General features: G+C 43.4%; 1 protein-coding gene across 1 annotated transcript in view; it reads right to left on the reverse strand.

The window, feature by feature from the left end:
- LOC126101014 (retinol-binding protein pinta-like) overlaps positions 1-20,673 on the reverse strand; it is a 112,343-nt gene that overhangs the window by 36,328 nt on the left and 55,342 nt on the right. Inside the window, exon 4 of the mRNA XM_049911682.1 lies at positions 12,640-12,898. Within this exon, the coding sequence (XP_049767639.1) occupies positions 12,640-12,898 (259 nt within the window). The remainder of the gene's footprint in view (positions 1-12,639; positions 12,899-20,673) is intronic.

Consider the following 20,673-nt stretch of genomic DNA (forward strand, 5'->3'; position numbering starts at 1 on the left):
ACGGCATCGACACGTATAAGGCGCAAATGGCGTCCTGTGGTACACCCATCCATGCTACATTCAACTGCTCCAAAAGTTCATCTGTGGTGGTTGGCACTGGGTCACAGCGCTGCGCTTGTCGTTTCACCGTATCCCACACATTTTTCATTGACATCCTCTGACACACAATAAGGCATGTGTTTGTGCAGCAGCACGTGGTCGTGCAATGACTTGATGAAAAATTGCGTCTGCTGTTTTGTGCAGAAAGGGTATGGCTAAGGGTAGCAGGATGTTATTTCCGCAGGTATAGCACCCTGTACCATAAAGCCTTGAGTTGGGACTGTGTGTCTTGTGTGAATGCACTCACTGTGATGCCGGTCACCATGTCAGCAGCGAGCCAAAATACGTCCATCATTTTCAAACAAACAGAACCTGAATTCGTCCGAAAACACCGTCTGATGCCATTCCTGTTTCCAGTGACGTCCTTCCATTCACTACTGCCGTCTAGCATGTTTCTGCACATTCGTCAAAGGTAGGCGGAGAAGTGGACGATGAACACTTAACCCATGTCGCAGCAATCGGCGACTTACTGTAACCGCTGATAGTGTACGATGCTAGACTGTTCCACTGTGGCGCCCGAGGAGGATGCAGATCCATCTCTTAGTGTTCTGCGGCCTTTCGTGAACCATTCTGAACACATTCGTTGCACAGCTGAAACACTTCGTCCACACGAGCAGCAATTTCGCAAGTGAATGCATCACACTCTCTCGTGCCAATAATGCGCCCTCTTTCAAACTCACTGATTTGGCGGTGCGGTTCGCGTATACGTCTGCGAGGCATCCTGCACATCTGCCCAAGTCACACTGATCCATTACCTTCGGTTTTCTAGTAACAACGAGGGCCGTAGGTACATTTTACCGGTAGTGGTGTTGCGCCGCGATGTCGACATGGGTCAAATACTAATGATTACTGCAGAACATACTAATGTACATACATGTCCTGTGAATATGAATGTCCTAGCTCTAAGCCTTCAAGGTGTTAAGCTTTTCTTCTGAACATGAGTGTATTTGTGCAAAGACTCGCCTGAATTGGTGTCTGCAGCACCTGTTATCCAGCCACACTATCAATGATAAGAGTTCCCTTTTTTATTCGGAAAGGCAAATATCTGGTGTCAAGTGAACACCTGCCATGTAGATAGCGGCACACGGACTATAAACACAAGACCATTCTCTTTTAATGTCCATGACAAAGGTTGTTGATTTCGACACTGTACCACTGGGCCAGTATGAGCGTTTTGCGAGACGGTTTCCACTTCTCAAATGCTTTTCACAAATCTTTATAACTGATAAAAGGAGACAGGAATGGATCTGCTCTTTCATAACATTTCCTTCCCAATGCGCACTGTAATAGAAATTCCGCTTTTAATAAGCTTTCAGGAGGGGTAAGAAATAGACAAGAAGAGAAGTTTTCGAAATGTGAAACTACAGAATAATGATGAAAAATGAATAAGAAAATCGAATGATTAATTAAGAGCTAATGAGTGGAATCGGAGAGAAAAGAAATTTATGACACATTCATAAGTAAATTAGCCTCTGGCTGTAATGATGGTTTTTAATTTTTTAACATCTAAATCACTTCTGGACTGTCATCCCCATCTTCAGATGCACCTTCAAAGATACGTCCCATTGATATTAGGTATTATTTTTTTCCGGTATCATTTCAGTGGCCGGCAGGTGTCATTTTGCGTGGTGTTGTGGACGCGGCTCTAGTACGTTTGCTGATGGGTGATGACAGCTACCTGTGATACTGAGAAAATAATAACTAACGTCGGTTAGATGTATATTTCAAGGTGCTCCAGAAAATACAGTTGGCCCTCCCGAAATCAATAAGCCTTTAAAGAAATTAATAACTATCCTTGTAGCCAGAGGCCTGTTTATTCATAATTGCAAATAACGACACGGTTGCAATCTCCCCATTTACTACAATGAAAAATCAAGATAAATTTATAGTACAACTTCACTAGCAGAAGGGGTCGGTTGAGGCGTCAAGGAATAGTTAATTTGGTAGTTGTTAAGGTGATAAGGCTTATAAAGTCAGACCATGAATGTACTACAGTAAGCTGCCTCAAATGAACGTAGAGAGCAGAAGTTTTGTAGAGTGACTGGCACCGAGAGCTGCATCAGAGCAGTCTTCCGCCCTATGACAACAACAACAACAACAACAAACAATATGAGGGGGAAGACTTAGACATGAAGCTCTCTTTTCTTTTGCAGACGACTTCTCCACAGTAGCTTTGAACCTTACCCTGCACCGCGTTTTTCATACTCTTTTAATAAATAAATTGGAAGCAGTCTTGATCGCTTAACTTTTTTAATGGTGACCGGTTTCGATCTTTTTGTCGGATCATCTTCGGACCATGAATGTCTGCCGGAGGCGGTGACGTATGGCAATCCTCTTGTTTGTGGCTGGTGGTGCACTCTTTTAATAGCTCAGTTGCCTCTACTGGACGCTGTTCTCCTCGTGAAGAGTCAGACAAAAGTAACATGGAACTCTCACAAGGGACGGTAATCAGAATCGGAACAAACCTCAAAATGGAGAAGAGGCTCTCAGAAACTATTTGTCAGCATTGGGGGGGGGGGGGGGGAGGGGGGCGTAGAATGGTTTCCTTGTAGTTGATTGACAACTATGGACAAATATTCTGTGGTGAATGACTTCTGACTTTCGCGTTTCTAAGTCAACCAGCTTCGCAAATTCCCTCACACTGAAATAGGTCACTGTCTCACTTGTACCACAAAACGGAAGGAAAAGGATTCGTTATGAACAGGAAGGTAGGACAGAGAGTGAGTTACTATGAACAGTTTAGTGGTGAAGTTGTTCTCATCAGAATCGACAGCAAACCAACACCGACAACAATAGGTCAGGTATACATGCCAACGTCGCAAGCTGAAGATGAAGAGAAAGAGAAAGTATATCAGGATATTGAATGGATAATTCAGTACGTAAAGGGAGATGAAAATCTAATAGTCAGGGCCGACTGTAATGCGGTTATAGAGGAAAGAGTGGAACAAGGGTTACGGGGGAATATAATTTCGGTCGTAGCGATGGGAGAGAAGAAAGACTAATTGAGTTCGGGAATAAGTTTCAGATGGAGATAACGAATACTCTGTTGAAGAATCGCAAGAGGAGGAGGTATACTTGGAACAGGCCGGTAGATACAGGAAGATTTCAGTCACATTACACCATGGTCAGTGAAAGCTTCCGAAATAATATGTTGTAAGGTGTACTCAGGGGCAGATATAGATTCGTCGCAATTTGATAAGGATGAAGAGTAGGCTGAAGTTTAAGATACTAGTCAGGAAGAATCAATACGCAAAGAAGTGGGATACGGAAGTGCTAAGGAATTAAGAGATACACTTTAAGTTCTCTGAGGCAATAGATACTGTTATAATGAATAATTCAGTAGGCATTTCAATTGAAGAGGAGTGGAAATCTCTAAAAAGGACAGTCACAGAAGTTGCAGAGTAAAACGTAGGTACAAGGAAGGTAACTGCGAAGACACCGTGGATAACAGAAGAAATACTCCAGTTGATCGACGAAAGAAGCAAAATCAAAAATGTTCAGGGAAATTCAGGAATACAGAAATTCAAGTCACGTAGGAATGAAATAAACAGGAAGTGCAGGGGAGCTAAGGCGAAATGGCTGCAGGAAGAACGTGAAGAAATCAAAAAGGAAATGTTTGTTAGAGGGAGTGACTCAGCATAATGAAAAGTCAAAACAACCTTCGGTGAAATTAAAAGGAACGGCTGTAATATTAAATACAGAGGATAGAGCGGTTGGTGGAAAGAGAACACTGAGGGACTCCATGAAGGGGAGGACATATCTCACTGCGTCATACAAGAGGAAACAGCAATCGATAGGGAAAAAGACAGGTGAACAAGTACTAGAATTTAGAAGAGCTTTGGAAGTTTTAAAATCAAATAAGATGGGAGCGATAGAAAACACTCCATCGAAATATTTAAAATCATTGTGGGAAGTGGCAACTAAACGATTATTCACGTTGGTTTGCAGAAAGTATAAGACTATCGACATACCATTTGACTTTCGGAAACAATCACCCACACAATTCCCAAGATTTCAAGACACGACAAGTGCAAGAATTACCGCACAATCAGCTTAACAGATCGTGCGTCGAAGTTGGTGACAAAACAATATGCAGAAGAATGGAAATGAATATTGAGAATGTGATAGATGACGAGCAGTTTGGCTTTATGAAGGATAAAAGCACCAGAGGCAGTTCTGACGTTGCGCTTGACAATAGAAGAAAGTCTGAAGAAAAATGTAAGACGTTGGTAGGATCTGTCAACCTGGAAAAAGCGTTCCACAATGCACAATGGCCTAAGATGTTCTAAATCCTGAGAAAAATAGGGGCAATATACTGTGCCGATGGTATCATCACCACATATCGGCGCCTCTGAATGCCGCGCGCAACCTTCCAGCGCCGATACTACAGTGTGGCGCGAGGAGCGCCACTCGGGTGTCGATCGCCTCCAGCCGACTGCCATGAGGGACGGCTGGAGCCAGTTACGTGGAGGAAGGTTCCAATCTGGGAGCGAGACGGAAGAGCGGAACCCCGGACTGCGTCAACCTGCTACACGACGTGTTCCGGAGCGAAGATACCTTTGGTCGGTATCGATGACACCGTGGATAGTACCGATCATGAACTTTTTTGAGATATAGTGAGCTGTGGTGACTGGAACAGACTTTTTTTTCCTTTATTGTAATTTTAATCACCTCATACAGGTGGGCTGTCAGCAGAGTAGTACGCTGCTCTTCAGCCTTAAGTGGAACAATAACATGACATATAGGTGATACAGACAATACAGTAAAACGGCGGGCAAAAAAAGGAGATACAAAAAACAATAAACATGAAGCCGTTCACGCTGGACGCGAAAAAACAGTAACACTTGGTGACACGGCGCACAGAACACGGATGACGGCGACGGCACACGTGAACAGCTGAGGCGTGACAGTGACAGAACACTAAACACAAATCGAGGCACACACACGACACACAGATGGCGATGATCTCCGGCGCGCGAAAGTCCACTGAGCGTGTACGAGTCCGGGGACCTGCCAAGAGTGGAGGAGGAGGAGGAGGAGGAGGGGAATGGGAGAGGGGAGAGAAGAGATGCCATGGGCAGAGGAGAGCGGCGGAGGGAGGAAGGGGGAGGGGAAGCCCGGGGGAAGAGGGGAGGAGGAAGGGGGGAGAGGAAAAGAGAAGGGAAGGGAAGGGAGGGAGGGAGGGTGCCTAAAGGAAAGGACACAGGAAGTGGGGGGGGGAAGGTCAAAGTTGATAGAAGGGGTAGATGGAGGGTAGGAGGACAGCATCAGGGAGGTGGAGCTGGCAGAAGCCACCTTGGGAGAGGGTAAGGAGGGTGAAGAGATGGAGACCGGGTGGGGGGGTTGGGAGAGGATCGGGGATACGAGTGGGTGAGGAGGATCAAGTTTGCGGGAGGTCTACAGGATCCGTATCCTTTCAAGGAAAAGGAGGAGGTGGGGGAAGGGGATGAGATCATACAGGATCCGCGTGGGGGAGGGGAGACGGATGCGGTAGGCAAGGCGGAGAGCATGGCGTTCAAGGATTTTGGAACAGACGTCGCCCAGGGATCTAAATACCTGGCGTATTCTATGTGGCTCAGCTGTGGCCTACATTTCACTAAGAGAACTCTGCTGTAGGGGGAGTCCGAAAACTTGTCATGCTACTCATACACTACTGGCCATTAAAATTGCTACACCACGAGGATGACGTGCTACAGTCGCGAAATTTAACCGACAGGAAGAAGATGCTGTGGTATGCAAATGATTAGCTTTTCAGAGCATTCACACAAGGTTGGCGCCGGTGGCGACACCTACAACGTGCTGACATGAGGAAAGTTTCCAACCGATTTCTCATACACAAACAGCAGTTGACCGGCGTTGCCTGCTGAAACGTTGCTTTGATGCCTCGTGTAAGGAGGAGAAATGCGTACCATCACGTTTCCGACTTTGATAAAGGTCGGATTGTAGCCTATCGCGATTGCGGTTTACCGTATCGCGACACTGCTGCTCGCGTTGGTCGAGATCCAATGACTGTTAGGAGAATATGGAATCGGTGGGTTCAGGAGGGTAATACGGAACGCCGTGCTGGATCCCAACGGCCTCGTATCACTAGCAGTCCAGAAGACAGGCATCTTATCCGCATGGCTGTAACGGATCGTGCAGCCACGTCTCGATCCCTGAGTCAACAGATGGGGACGTTTGCAAGACAACAATCGTGCACGAACAGTTCGACGACGTTTGCAGCAGCATGGACTATCAGCTCGGAGACCATGGCTACGGTAACCCTTGAAACTGCATCACAGACAGGAGCGCCTGCGATGGTGTACTCAACGACGAACCTGGGTGCAAGAATGGCAAAACGTCATTTTTTCGGATGAATCCAGGTTCTGTTTACAGTAGCATGATGGTCGCATCCGTGTTTGGCGACATCGCGGTGAACGCTCATTGGAAGCGTGTATTCGTCATCGCCATAATGGCGTATCACCCGGTGTGATGGTATGGGGTTCCATTGGGATTGGTTACACGTCTCGGTCGCCTCTTGTTCACATTGATGGTACTTTGAACAGTGGACGTTACATTTCAGATGTGCTATGACCCGCGGCTCTACCCTTCATTCGATCCGTGCGAAACCCTACATTTCAGCAGGATAATGCACGACCGCATGTTGCACGTCCTGTACGGGCCTTTCTGGATACAGAAAATGTTCGACTGGTGCCCTGGCCAGCACATTCTCCAGATCTCTCACCAATTGCAAACGTCTGGTCAATGGTGGCCGAGCAACTGGCTCGTCACAATACGCCATTCACTACTCTTGATGAACTGTGGTATCGTGTTGAAGTTGCATGGGCAGCTGTACCTGTACACGCCATCCAAGCTCTGTTTGACTCAATGCGCAGGCGTATCAAGGCCGTTATTACGGCCAGAGGTGGTTGTTCTGGTTGCTGATTTCTCAGGATCTATGCACCCAAATTGCGCGAAAATGTAATCACATGTCAGTTCTAGTACAATATATTTGTCCAATGAATACCCGTTTATCAACTGCATTTATTCTTGGTGTAGCAGTTTTAATGGCCAGTAGTGTATGTACTGTAGTCAGACAGTTATTTTCCTGTTCCTTCCAGAGACGAATTCTGATAGTTGTGTTTTCTTTTGTAATTGTTTGCATTGAGCAAAGATAGACGAATGAGGAACTGCAGTAATTTTGATAGGATGAGCGCATTTGTAATATTCACTTCTGGTTGTAAAGTTTTTCTAGGTCAAGGTACCACATTAAATTAAATTAAACGTTTCATTGTAAAATTTTTTGACATATTGTTTTAAATCAATTATTTCGTGTTGTTTTCAAAAGTTTGGTGTTAAGAGTATCAGTGGATATTACTTGATGGTTGGTTACAATAAAATTATGCTTAGAACTGTTGTGTTACTGCTACCTCCTCACTCCCAGCCCTTCCACTTAATGCTCTCTTACAATGCAAAATGTACCACGACCAAGGAACAATAAGAGTGGGAGGCCAAGAACGAAGTGTACGGATTAAACAGTGTATGAGACAGGGGTGTGTTCAATCTGCATGTCTCCAACTCTTAACATTTCCTGATCTACTGCTGTTAACATTCTAGTAGTAACGAGGTATTTAGTTTTGTCTTCACTTATCCTTAGACCTACATCTTCACTAGCCTTGATCAACGCATTCGCATTTGCTGTTACAGATTCTTTCCTATCGCTAATGATGTTTAGACCATCTGCATACCCTAATATCTTCATATTTCCATTTAACTCCACACCCTCTGAATTATCTGCTGCCATTCGTACAATATATTCTAGGATTAAATTAAAAAGTAGCGGAGACAGAGCATCTCCCTGGTTAAGTCCGTTCTTTATTACAAATTCTTCTGACTCCAATTTCGTCACGCGTACTCTACCTTTTGTGTTTTTCAAACTCGCTTCTATAAGTCTAACATACTTCTTTGGTATTCCAAGTTCCAAAATAATTCTGTACAATTCTGATTGCAATACTGAATCATATGCTTTTGTAAAATCTATGAAAAGAATATGAACTGGTTTATTGTATTCCAATTTCTTTTCGAAAATTTGACGCAGGGTGAATATTTGGTCTACAGTTGATCTGTTCCTCCGAAAGTCAGCTTGGTAATCCCCCACAATTTCAACTGCATACGGTGTAAGTCTGCTTAGCAGAATATTCGAGAAAATTTTGGAACATACTGGTAATAGCGATATCCCTCTATAATTACTACAATCCATTTTGTCGCCCTTCTTAAAAATTGAGATCAGAATCGACTCCTGCCACTCTTCAAGTATCATCTCTGAGTTCCATACTTTAGTTATCACTTTGTGAACTACTTCCACCAATTTCTGTCCCCCATTTTTAACAAATTCTGCAGTTACACAATCTGGCGTGGACATCACTTCGAGAAATGAGATTGAATCCGAACTGAAAAAGAAATTACGGGCGGGAAATGCGTGCTGCTTCTCACTGAATAGATTACTTTCATCAGGGATATCGTCTAGGAATTTAAAGATTAGGATATACAAAACTATTATTCTACCAGTTATACTGTATGGATGTGAGACTTGGTCTCTCACTGTGCAAAATGAAAAGCCGTTTCGAATATTTGAAAACAAAATTTTGAGCAATATTTTCGGAGCAAAAAGGGATGATATTAGCGGAGAGTGGCGAAAAGTGCATAACGAAGAGGTTCACGAACTCTATTCAAGCCCTGACATAATCAGTATTATTAAATTAGTAGGCTGCCTTGGGCGGGTCGCGTAGCTGGAATGAATGAGGGCAGGGCAGCGCGCAGAGTACTGGTAGGGCACTTAGAGGGGAAACGTCCTGTGGGGAGACCGAGGCGTAGATGGGAGGACAATGTGAAGGTTCATTTGAGGAGCCTAGGTATTGAAAGTGAATGGTCATGTGAAACCCAGCTCGCACTATTCGTCCACGAGACTCAGAGGGCCATAGACACGGGTACACAGGTAGATGCCGTGTTTCTTGACTTCCGCAAGGCGTTCGATACAGTTCCCCACAGTCGTTTAATGAACAAAGTAAGAGCATATGGACTATCAGAGCAATTGTGTGATTGGATTAAGGAGTTCCTAGATAACAGGACGCAGCATGTCATTCTCAATGGAGAGAAGTCTTCCGAAGTAAGAGTGATTTCAGGTGTGCCGCAGGGGAGTGTCATAGGACCGTTGCTATTCACAATATACATAAATGACCTGGTGGATGACATCGGAAGTTCACTGAGGCTTTTTGCAGATGATGCTGTGGTGTATCGAGATGTTGTAACAATGGAAAATTGTACTGAAATGCAGGAGGATCTGCAGCGAATTGACGCATGGTGCAGGGAATGGCAATTGAATCTCAATGTAGACAAGTGTAATGTGCTGCGAATACACAGAAAGATAGATCCTTTATCATTTAGCTACAAAATAGCAGGTCAGCAACTGGAAGCAGTTAATACCATAAATTATCTGAGAGTACGCATTAGGAGTGATTTAAAATGGAATGATCATATAATGTTGATCGTCGGTAAAGCAGATGCCAGACTGAGATTCATTGGAAGAATCCTAAGGAAATGCAATCCGAAAACAAAGGAAGTAGATTACAGTACGCTTATTCGCCCACTGCTTGAATACTGCTCAGCAGTGTGGGATCCGTACCAGATAGGGTTGATAGAAGATATAGAGAAGATCCAACGGAGAGCAGCGCGCTTCGTTACAGGATCATTTAGTAATCGCGAAAGCGTTACGGAGATGATAGATAAACTCCAGTGGAAGACTCTGCAGGAGAGACGCTCAGTAGCTCGGTACGGGCTTTTGTCAAAGTTTCGAGAACATACCTTCACCGAAGAGTCAAGCAGTATATTGCTCCGTCCTACGTATATCTCACGAAGAGACCATGAGGATAAAATCAGAGAGATTAGAGCCCACACAGAGGTATACCGATAATCCTTCTTCCCACGAACAATACGAGACTGGAATAGAAGTGAGAACCGATAGAGGTACTCAAGGTACCCTCCGCCACACACCGTCAGGTGGCTTGCGGAGTATGGATGTAGATGTAGGAAGGAAATAGGCCAAGACAGGGACAGATGGCGAAAATACGTTGCTGCGGTAATGGACTCTCGAGTCTGGTATGACCAGTGAGTGTGAGTGTGTGTGTGTGTGTGTGTGTGTGTGAATGTGTGTGTATGAGACAGGGGTGTAATCTTTCGCCCCTGCTGTTCAGTCTATACGTCTTTCCACTCCTCTGTCCATGTGCTCTCCCCCCCCCCCTCCCTCTCTCTAATCTTGAGTCGTTTTTATTGATATTGGAAATTTAGATTCTGTAATATTAAACCAATACGGCATAAATACAATTTTCCTGTTTGCTAACATCGTTTCACTATTGCATATTTGCAACAGATTATTATTATTAAATTCATAGAAATTTTTGTATTACATATACTTAAAAATATGTAAATAAAAACAAGCGTGTTTACCAGTGGAACGTTATGCCAAAATTTCAAAGCAATTGGTCCAGAACTTTCGGAGAACACGACATTAAACAAACCAAAATTTACATTTTTAGAGTGTTTCGTTTTTCATTACATACTTATTACATATTTACCAGATGCCGATCCAGTGTGTATATAAAAACACGCGGGTATTCGAAAGAAATGTTGTGTTAAAATTTAAAAGACTTTAATGGAGGACTTTCGGAGATTTGAAATTTTGAAGAAACGAACATCTACGTTTCTACTTATAAACAAAATGTAGATTTGCTGATCGCAATTCTCCGAAAGTTTTTGACCGATTGCTTTGAAATTTTTAGACAACGTTTCATTGGTACATCCGTGATTTTTATTTCCCTATTTTTAAATATGCATAATATATAATTTTATATAGATTTATTTTTATATATTTTATATAGATTTAAGTGTCAGGAAGTCCTTTCTGAAAGTATTTGTATGGAGTGTAGCCATGTATGGAAGTGAAACATGGACGATAAATAGTTTGGACAAGAAGAGAATAGAAGCTTTCGAAGTGTGGTGCTACAGAGGAATGCTGAAGATTAGATGGGTAGATCACGTAACCAATGAGGAGGTATTGAACAGAATTGGGGAAAAGAGGAGTTTGTGGTACAACTTGACAAGAAGAAGGGATCGGTGGTTAGGACATGTTCTGAGGCATCAGGGGATCACAAATTTAGCATTGGAGGGTAGCGTGGAGGGTAAAAATCGTAGAGGGAGACCAAGAGATGAATACACTAAGCAGATTCAGGAGGATGTAGGCTGCAGTAGGTACTGGGAGATGAAGAAGCTTGCACACATAGAGTAGCATGGAGAACTGCATCAAACCAGTCTCAGGACTGAAGACCACAGCAACAACAATATAATTTTATATAAATTTAATCATAGAGAATCGTTGAAGCAAAAAAACTGAAAAGTTACATGACATATACTATACACCATATATTAAAGAATTAGGTATCTAAAAAGACGCCCTTATTATAATTTACCCTTGTGTCAAAATTTCAAAGCAATCCGTCATGAACTTTCAGAGATTAATTATTTTGAACAAACCAACATTTATATTTTTTATAACGTTTCCTTTCGTACTACATACATATCATATAACGTTTCGGTGGGTATATAAAAACACCTGAGTATTCGAATGCAATGTTGTATCAAAATTTGAAAGTAATCGGAGAAGGACATTCGGAGATATGAAAATTTTAAGAAAGGAACATCTACGTTTGTAGCTACATACAAACTGTAAAACTCCTAAAGTGTTTGACCGAATGCTTTGCAACTTCGACACGATGTTGCATTCAAATACGCATGTGTTTTATGTGGTGTCAGCGCCAGACACCACACTTTCTAGGTGGTAGCCTTTAAATCGGCCGCGGTCCGTTAGTATACGTCGGACCCGCGTGTCGCCACTATCAGTGATTGCAGACCGAGCGCCGCCACACGGCAGGTCTAGTCTAGAGAGACTCCCTAGCACTCGCCCCACTTGTACAGCCGACTTTGCTAGCGATGGTTCACTGTCTACATACGCTCTCATTTGCAGAGACGACAGTTTAGCATAGCTTTCAGCTACCTCATTTCCTACGACCTAGCAAGGCGCCATATTCAGTTACTATGAATGTATTCTGAACAGATAATACTGTGAATCATGTACCGTCAAGAGCGACGTTCATCATTAATAGATTAAAGTTAAGTATCAAACTAATTACGTCCGCTTTCTGAATTCTAATTCCTTGTCATGTTCCAGACCTCACGTCAGCCTGCGTGAGCTAAAACGCGTACATTTCGGCCTCCACTAGTAACGCAACATTTTATATACCTTTTTTAATAATATGTAATAAATAATTTTTTATAAACTTAATAATAGGGAATCTCAATACGATTACATTACATGTTAAAGAAATGGGCATAGAACAACACGCGTCGATTAGAAATTAGAATGTAATGTTGCGTAAAAATTTGAAATCAATCGGTCGGAGATTAATAATTTTGAACAAACCAGCATTTGCATTTTTATTTGTATCTCACCTGGTAGACTGCCATGGATTTCTTGACCGCGGATGGAGTGAAAATGGCGGCGTGCGCCAGCGTGGTGTCCTTGAGGTCTAGGATGACAGTGGCGCCGCAGACGATGGCCGAGTCGTCCTCGTTGAGGGACAGGTCGCCACCCATGAAAAGCAACCGGAATAGGTAGTCGGCGGTCACCTTCTTGGGATCCAGCCTGCCCAGGCGCAGAACCGTTATGCGCCGCCCTTCTTTGTCCACCTTGGGCAGGTAACTGATGAACCTGCCGGAGGACCGGGAGGGACACTTAGTCACGCCATGCTAGGGATGTGCTAGATTGGATCAGATTCAGGTCACGTTCCACAGACCCAAAAAATGAGATGATTCTCGTGGGTGTGGAACATGTGACTATCCAGCAGTTGTCACTCGCGCTGGTTGAGACTGGAACGCCCTGCCACAAGATCTCCGTATCCACCTTGTCGCCAGGTTGGGAGCACGTTGCAGACCACACACCCCATTAGGAACCATGTCCCGCCGTTTGTAATGCCCAGCGAACCATAATTAATCACGGTGGCTTCAGTGTAATCATAATACGAATAAAAGAGCCATTTCTGATCATTTCTTTGCGTATTTCTTTCAGTTACTTTCTGTAGTTACCTTCTGTGCTATACGGAAGCAGTTCTCTCCCTGTATGATCCAAGTTTAATCGAGTTACTGTACGTAGCACTGACACGTAAGCTACTATAGTACTATAGTTTTGCACACAGTTGTAATAGAAACTTCATGTTCTTCTAGTGATGCGAACAAATGAAATGAAACTACCTCCGAGGTGTTGGTAAGTACAATCTGGGGTTTAGTGAAAGGTAGACGGCCGCATGGGAAGGGGGGTGGCAGGGGGGTGACGAAGAGAGAGAGAGGGGGAGAAAGAGAGAGAGAGAGAGACAGAGAGAGAGAGAGAGAGAGAAAGAAAGAGAGGCCCCAGGATAGGTGAGATGAGATAGATAGGATAGGGTATATCTATGTTTGGTACAGAGATGAGAAAATTGTGTGCGCGCATCTCGTGGTCGTGCGGTAGCGTTCTCGCTTCCCACGCCCGGGTTCCCGGGTTCGATTCCCGGCGGCGTCAGGGATTTTCTCTGCCTCGTGATGGCTGGGTGTTGTGTGCTGTCCTTAGGTTAGTTAGGTTTAAGTAGTTCTAAGTTCTAGGGGACTTATGACCACAGCAGTTGAGTCCCATAGTGCTCAGAGCCATTTTTTTTGTGGAAATTGTGTTCATTCCTTCTTCTTAGGATGTTGTATTACTTTCTGTTTTCAGCAATGACTGCCTATTAATACAATACCGGCACAAGAAGCAAAAAACACAATTTCCTTAATTAAGGAATGGATAGGAATACAGAAATCTTTTTATTAATCTTGCGTATCCAGATTTTGGCTATAAATAGCCATCTTCAGTACTAAAATACAAGGAAATTATAGAATAAGAACTGATTTACGTGAAACAATAAATAAAACACAACAACGTGAAACAATAAGTGAAACACAATTTTATCCAATAGCTACGATCCATTCTAGTCAACTTACCATTCGACATTGGTTAAAAACCATTAAAAAGCCAAGATCGCATAAAATATTTTTTATTCAGGACAACCTGTTTCAACAGCTTTTGCTGTCATCTTAAGGTCTTAAACATCTTTTTGTAGTAAAACACGTCCATTTTACGCTGTCAAGTAGAAAAAACTCAGCACGTTATAAACGTATGTCATCGCTAAAATTTTTAAAAACAGAAAGCGATGACAATAGGCATGCTGACTCCTGAGTTACAGAGGCAGGCCATATGCATATATGCATTCGAGGCGTCCCAGCAGGAATGGTGAATATTCAAGAATATGACAGGGACGACCTTTCGAAGAAAAAAAGTCTGGTAAACATGGGCTCTTAAATGCTTTCCATAAGAGCTATGAGCACTTTTTATTCGATACTGTGAAAGAAATCTCTTCTACTACAAGCTCTTCAAAAAAATGGTTCAAATGGCTCTGAGCACTATGAGACTTAACATCCATGGTCATCAGTCCCCTAGAACTTAGAACTACTTAAACCAAACTAACCCAAGGACATCACACAACACCCAGTCATCACGTGCAAGCTCTTCGCTTTCCGTATTTTGGGAGGAGGTGGTAGAGACAAAAAGAAGAAAAACTGAACAGTACACATGGGCTCTAAAGTGCTTTCTTTAATAAATTATGAGCACTTGTTCAGTAGAAGAGATGTGTTTCACAGTAGCGAAGATGAAAAAGTGGTAGTAGTTCTTGAGATATTCAGTTTAGAGTCCACGTTTACTGCTAATTTTTGCTGCATACGGAGTGATTTTTAATGGCTGATAACTGCTTTACTTATCTTGTGTGGCGATGTTTTGATAGCTGGAGAAACGTCTGTTCTCGACCTATTACTCCAAGAAGCTATAGCTGACACCGCCGCCTTGTTGTTGTTGTTGTGGTCTTCAGTCCTGAGACTGGTTTGATGCAGCTCTCCATGCTACTCTATCCTGTGCAAGCTTCTTCATCTCCCAGTACCTACTGCAACCTACATCCTTCTGAATCTGCTTAGTGTATTCATCTCTTGGTCTCCCCCTACGATTTTTACCCTCCACGCTGCCCTCCAATACTAAATTGGTGATCCCTTGATGCCTCAGAACATGTCCTACCAACCGACCCCTTCTTCTGGTCAAGTTGTGCCACAAACTTCTCTTCTCCCCAATCCTATTCAATACTTCCTCATTAGTTATGTGATCTACCCATCTAATCTTCAGCATTCTTCTGTAGCACCACATTTCGAAAGCTTCTATTCTATTCTTGTACAAACTATTTATCATCCATGTTTCACTTCCATACATGGCTACACTCCATACAAATACTTTCAGAAATAACTTCCTGACACTTAAATCTATACTCAATGTTAACAAATTTCTCTTCTTCAGAAACGCTTTCCTTGCCATTGACAGTCTACATTTTATATCCTCTCTACTTCGACCATCATCAGTTATTTTGCTCCCCAAATAGCAAAACTCCTTTACTACTTTAAGTGTCTCATTTCCTAATCTAATTCCCTCAGCACCACCCGACTTTGTTCGACTACATTCCATTATCCTCGTTTTGCTTTTGTTGATTTTCATCTTATATCCTCCCTTCAAGACACCATCCATTCCGTTCAACTGCTCTTCCAAGTCCTTTGCTGTCTCTGACAGAATTACAATGTCATCGGCGAACCTCAAAGTTTTTATATCCTCTCCATGGATTTTAATACCTACTCCGAATTTTTCTTTTGTTTCTTTTACTGCTTGCTCGATATACAGATTGAATAACATCGGGGAGTGGCTATAACCCTGTCTTACTCCCTTCCCAACCACTGCTTCCCTTTCATGTCCCTCGACTCTTATAACTGCCATCTGGTTTCTGTACAAATTGTAAATAGCCTTTCGCTCCCTGTATTTTACCCCTGCCACCTTTAGAATTTGAAAGAGAGTATTCCAATCAACATTGTCAAAAGCTTTCTCTAAGTCTACAAATGCTAGAAACGTAGGTTTGCCTTTCCTTAATCTTTCTTCTAAGATAAGTCGTAAGGTCAGTATTGCCTCACGTGTTCCAGTATTTCTACGGAATCCAAACCGCCGCCTTAACACCCCATTATTAGATTGGTGTATAGATTCAGCCTTACAATTCTTGTGATTTGTCTGTGGGTCCATCTATGCTGGGCCCAGTTCTTCCTCAGCATCGAATCTCTTTCTTCCGTACAGGTTTCTAGCCGGCTGCGGTGGCCGAGCGGTTCTAGGCGCTTCAGTCCGGAACCACGCGACTGCTGCCGTCGCAGGTTCGAATCCTGCCTCGGGCATGGGTGTTGTGTGAAGTCCTTAGGTTAGTTAGGTTTAAGTAGTTCTACGTTCTAGCGCACTGATGACCCCCAGATGTTAATTCCCATAGTGCTAAGAGCCATTTGAACCATTTGAACAGGTTTCTATAAGTGAAGTAACTATAAAACAAAACAGTGCTTCTCTACTTAAATAAAGTGTACATTGCTTCCAATGAACTCCGTATATTGTACAAACTTTCATAAAAAGTTACACGTTACCTGGGAAGTTATTGCTCCCAGAACTATTTAAATTACTATCTCAAAGACCTCTCAATAACATGGCAGTGTGTAACAACAATCGCTTATATACATCATATTCGTCTTCCTTAGTGCCGGAGATCTTCCATGGTACCAGAGATCTTTCATTCCTCCTGGCTCCACGAATATTACAAATTCTGTCCATCAGGTAGACTCCGCACGTGTTGAGTAACACTTTCCCACGGTGTGCTTCCCGGTGTTTACAAACTAATAGCGAGCACGTCTTCACTCTGAGCTCTACATGCCCTGCCGTGAATGTCATTGATCACAACATAGTGCCGTCTCCCAAAATATAGAAAGGAAAGGGCTTGCAGTAGAGGAGATTCGTTTCACAGTATCGAAGATGAGGAAGTGTTCATAGTTCGTAAGGGATTGTTTTTAGAGCCCATATTGACTAGACTTGTTTGCTTCGAGTGAGCGTTCCCGTCACGTCCGTGAATACTGACCATTCCTCCTGGGGCATTGTGTATGCACTCTGCCTGAAAAAAATGAAGGACCCAGAAGACATGGTCGCATGTTATTGTAACTTCGTACCCATTCACACCATCGGCAGGTACGTAAATGGGTAGAGTTGCATTTCCGAGAGACAGGTAGAACGGCCACCGTTGTGCATTACTGGTATTTAGCATTGTAACCAGAGCTGGTTGAGTATAAAAGGGGCTCACCAGCTTGAAATTTTGGGAGATCACTGTAAAGGGTATGGAGATTCTAGTATGATAAAAAAAATATTATTTTTCTTACGTTAAATATATTTCAATTCTATCAATTTAAATCTGTATTTCATACTAGGATGTCATGTTTCCAGTCTGGCACAGCTTTGCCACAGGAGACACGAAAGCGGTCGAAGACGTCCGTCTTCTGGTCGGCTCCTGATCGTTGTCAGAAGGAGGCTAGGTTTTGATTACGCAAAGACTTCTATTATTTGGAAAAGAACAAACCGGATTTCTTTACGTTATTAGTATGAATTTTATAATTACCTAAGGGACCTTTCACAATGAACAGTAAAAAAAATGCATTTGCAAATGAAATCATTAATATATGGGGCAGCTATGAATAGTATAGAAGACAAGGAGCGGCCTTCTGTCTACGACCAGGATGCCGCAGTATTCTCTGCTGCAGTAAAGGCTGTTTGACATTTATAAAAATAATATGGCATGGAGGATAAGAAAGTATAAAGGAAAAGAACAGAATAAGAAGTCTGGTAAACACTAAATATATTCAAACAATTCTCACTAGCAAAATTAGGGCTTATTTATAAACAATACAACTTACATAATTACTTTTCTAACAGTATGGTGCGATCAGATTTCAGCCTGTCCTGTGCTGTCTCCTTGGTTCACGTTTTTTTTGTCACAAATTATAGTCACTACTTTTCTCCTTTCGTTGAAGACAATTCTTGCACTGTTCAACACCTCCGATAACAATAACTTGCTGATTTACCGTTTCGAACATGAATTACCTTAATTTTATTAATTAATAATGTTGTCTGCATGCTAGCAAGACCGCTCACTTTTTTAACTTAAAGTCGACCTCCTTTACGTTTTCACATAACAAGCAGAAGCCCATTAAAATCTGAAGATCTGCAAAAGTTTTCTACCGTCATCTTTTGTTTAGATCGAAGCGGAACGACAGTTCAGCTTCTGTTAAAATGTTTCTTGGACTGCTCAATCGATGTATTAGCGTCCGCGCTAGATGCGCATCTTTACAGTTATGTAAATTATACAAAACAAATGTCTTTCAAAGGGTACTCAAAGCTTTCGTAGGACGGAAATACCAATAATATTACAAGATACAGCGCACCCGCGTGAGACAGCGTTATAGGCAACTGACAGAGATCGAATGGGGCCTCATTGTGCGTCTCGATTTGGCAGGCTGGTCCACTTGTGCAATATGCAGATTTGTGGGGTATTGGAATGTGACCGTGGCGGACGTGATGGACTGCATGGGAATGTGAGGGCGGGCGCACAAGTCGCCAAGATTCTCGTCGGCAGTGTGTGGCCGTCAGAATAGAGCATCACCGTATTGGCACCAGGCACCTGCGGCTGCCATCCGAGACCAAGTAAAGGACGCCCTGCAACGTTCTTTGTCATCTCGTACCTTTGGTCAGAGACGAGCAGAAGCCGAGCTAGCCAATTACTGTCCCATAACTAGGCTGCCATTTACTCCACGACAGAAATCGCTACGTCTGGATTGTTGCCGTCACCGGGAATCAAGGAATGTTGATGAATGGAGTCGTATCGTATTCAGTTCTGCACTACCGCGCACGACTATCGTCGGCGGAGATTCTAAACTCAGATTTCAAAAACTCTTTTACGGTAGAGGACTGCAGCACCATTCCCCCTTTCAATTGTCGAACAAACGCAAGGATGAAACTTCCTGGCAGATTAAAACTGTGTGCCCGACCGAGACTCGAACTCGGGACCTTTGCCTTTCGCGGGCAAGTGCTCTACCATCTGAGCTACCGAAGCACGACTCACGCCCGGTACTCACAGCTGTGGCTAAGCCATGTCTCCGCTATATCCTGTCTCTCAGGAGTGCTAGTTCTGCAAGTTTCGCAGGAGAGCTTCTGTAAAGTTTGGAAGGTAGGAGACGAGATACTGGCAGAAGTAAAGCTGTGAGTACCGGGCGTGAGTCGTGCTTCGGTAGCTCAGATGGTAGAGCACTTGCCCGCGAAAGGCAAAGGTCCCGAGTTCGAGTCTCGGTCGGGCACACAGTTTTAATCTGCCAGGAAGTTTCATATCAGCGCACACTCCGCTGCAGAGTGAAAATCTCATTCTGGAAACGCAAGGATGGCTGACATAGTGTTTAGTGTATCTGCGATTGTAAAACAGTTAAGATCCTTAGACGCCAGGAAGGCATCTGCCCCAGACGCTACCCCGTAAGATTTTAAGTTGACTATGCTACAAATATAGCACCATTCTTATCCATCATCTATCAGAGATCATTGGAACAGCGGAAAGTTTCACGGGACTGGAAGAAGGCCCAGGTCATAGAAAACTATAAAAAGGATAGAAAATCGGATGCACATGATTACCGGCCAATTTCGCTGACATCGATTTGTTGTAGAATCATTGAACATATTTTGTGTTCACACATAATGACCTTCCTAGACTCTGAGAAGGTTATCTGCAGAAAACCAGCACGGTTTTAGGAAACAGCGGTCATGCGAGACACAGCTGGCCCTTTTTGTGCACGATATACAACAGGCTCCCAGTTTGATGCCATATTTCTCGACTTTCGAAAGGCGTTCGACTCAGTACCGCACTGTCGCTTGCTTCAAAAAGTGCGCCCTTACGGCCTATCCGATGACATATCCGGTTGGATAGAATGTTTTCTAACAGACAGAGAGTAAAGAAACTTCCTGGCAGATTAAAACTGTGTGCCGGACCGAGACTCGAACGCGGGACCTTTGCCTCTCGCGAGCAAGTGCTCTACCAACTTTTTTTTAATTTTTTTATTTGGTCGCTTTTGTTCGTTGCCTCTGCTCGGGCGGACGTCGTAAGACATCCGTTGAAGTCCGTTTTTTGATCGATTAGCTCAGTTTTTTATTACAGAGGGCTGCTAACCCTCTGACCGAACACGCTGAGCTACCGTGCCGGCTTTACCAACTGAGCTACCGAAGCACGACTGACGCCCCGTCCTCACAGCTTTACTTCTGCCAGTATCTCGTCTCCTACCTTCCAAACTTTACAGAAGCTCTCCTGCGAACCCTGCAGAACTAGCATCCCTGAAAGAAAGGATATTGCGGAGACATGGCTTAGCCGCAGCCTGGGGGATGTTCCCAGAATGAAATTTTTCACTCTGCAGCGGAGTGAGCGCTGATATGAAACTTCCTGGCAGATTAAAACTGTGTGCCGGACCGAGACTCGAACACGGGACCCTTGCCTATCGCGGGCA

The sequence above is a fragment of the Schistocerca cancellata genome, chromosome 9, assembly GCF_023864275.1.
Source record: "Schistocerca cancellata isolate TAMUIC-IGC-003103 chromosome 9, iqSchCanc2.1, whole genome shotgun sequence".
NCBI classification, from domain to species: domain Eukaryota; kingdom Metazoa; phylum Arthropoda; class Insecta; order Orthoptera; family Acrididae; genus Schistocerca; species Schistocerca cancellata.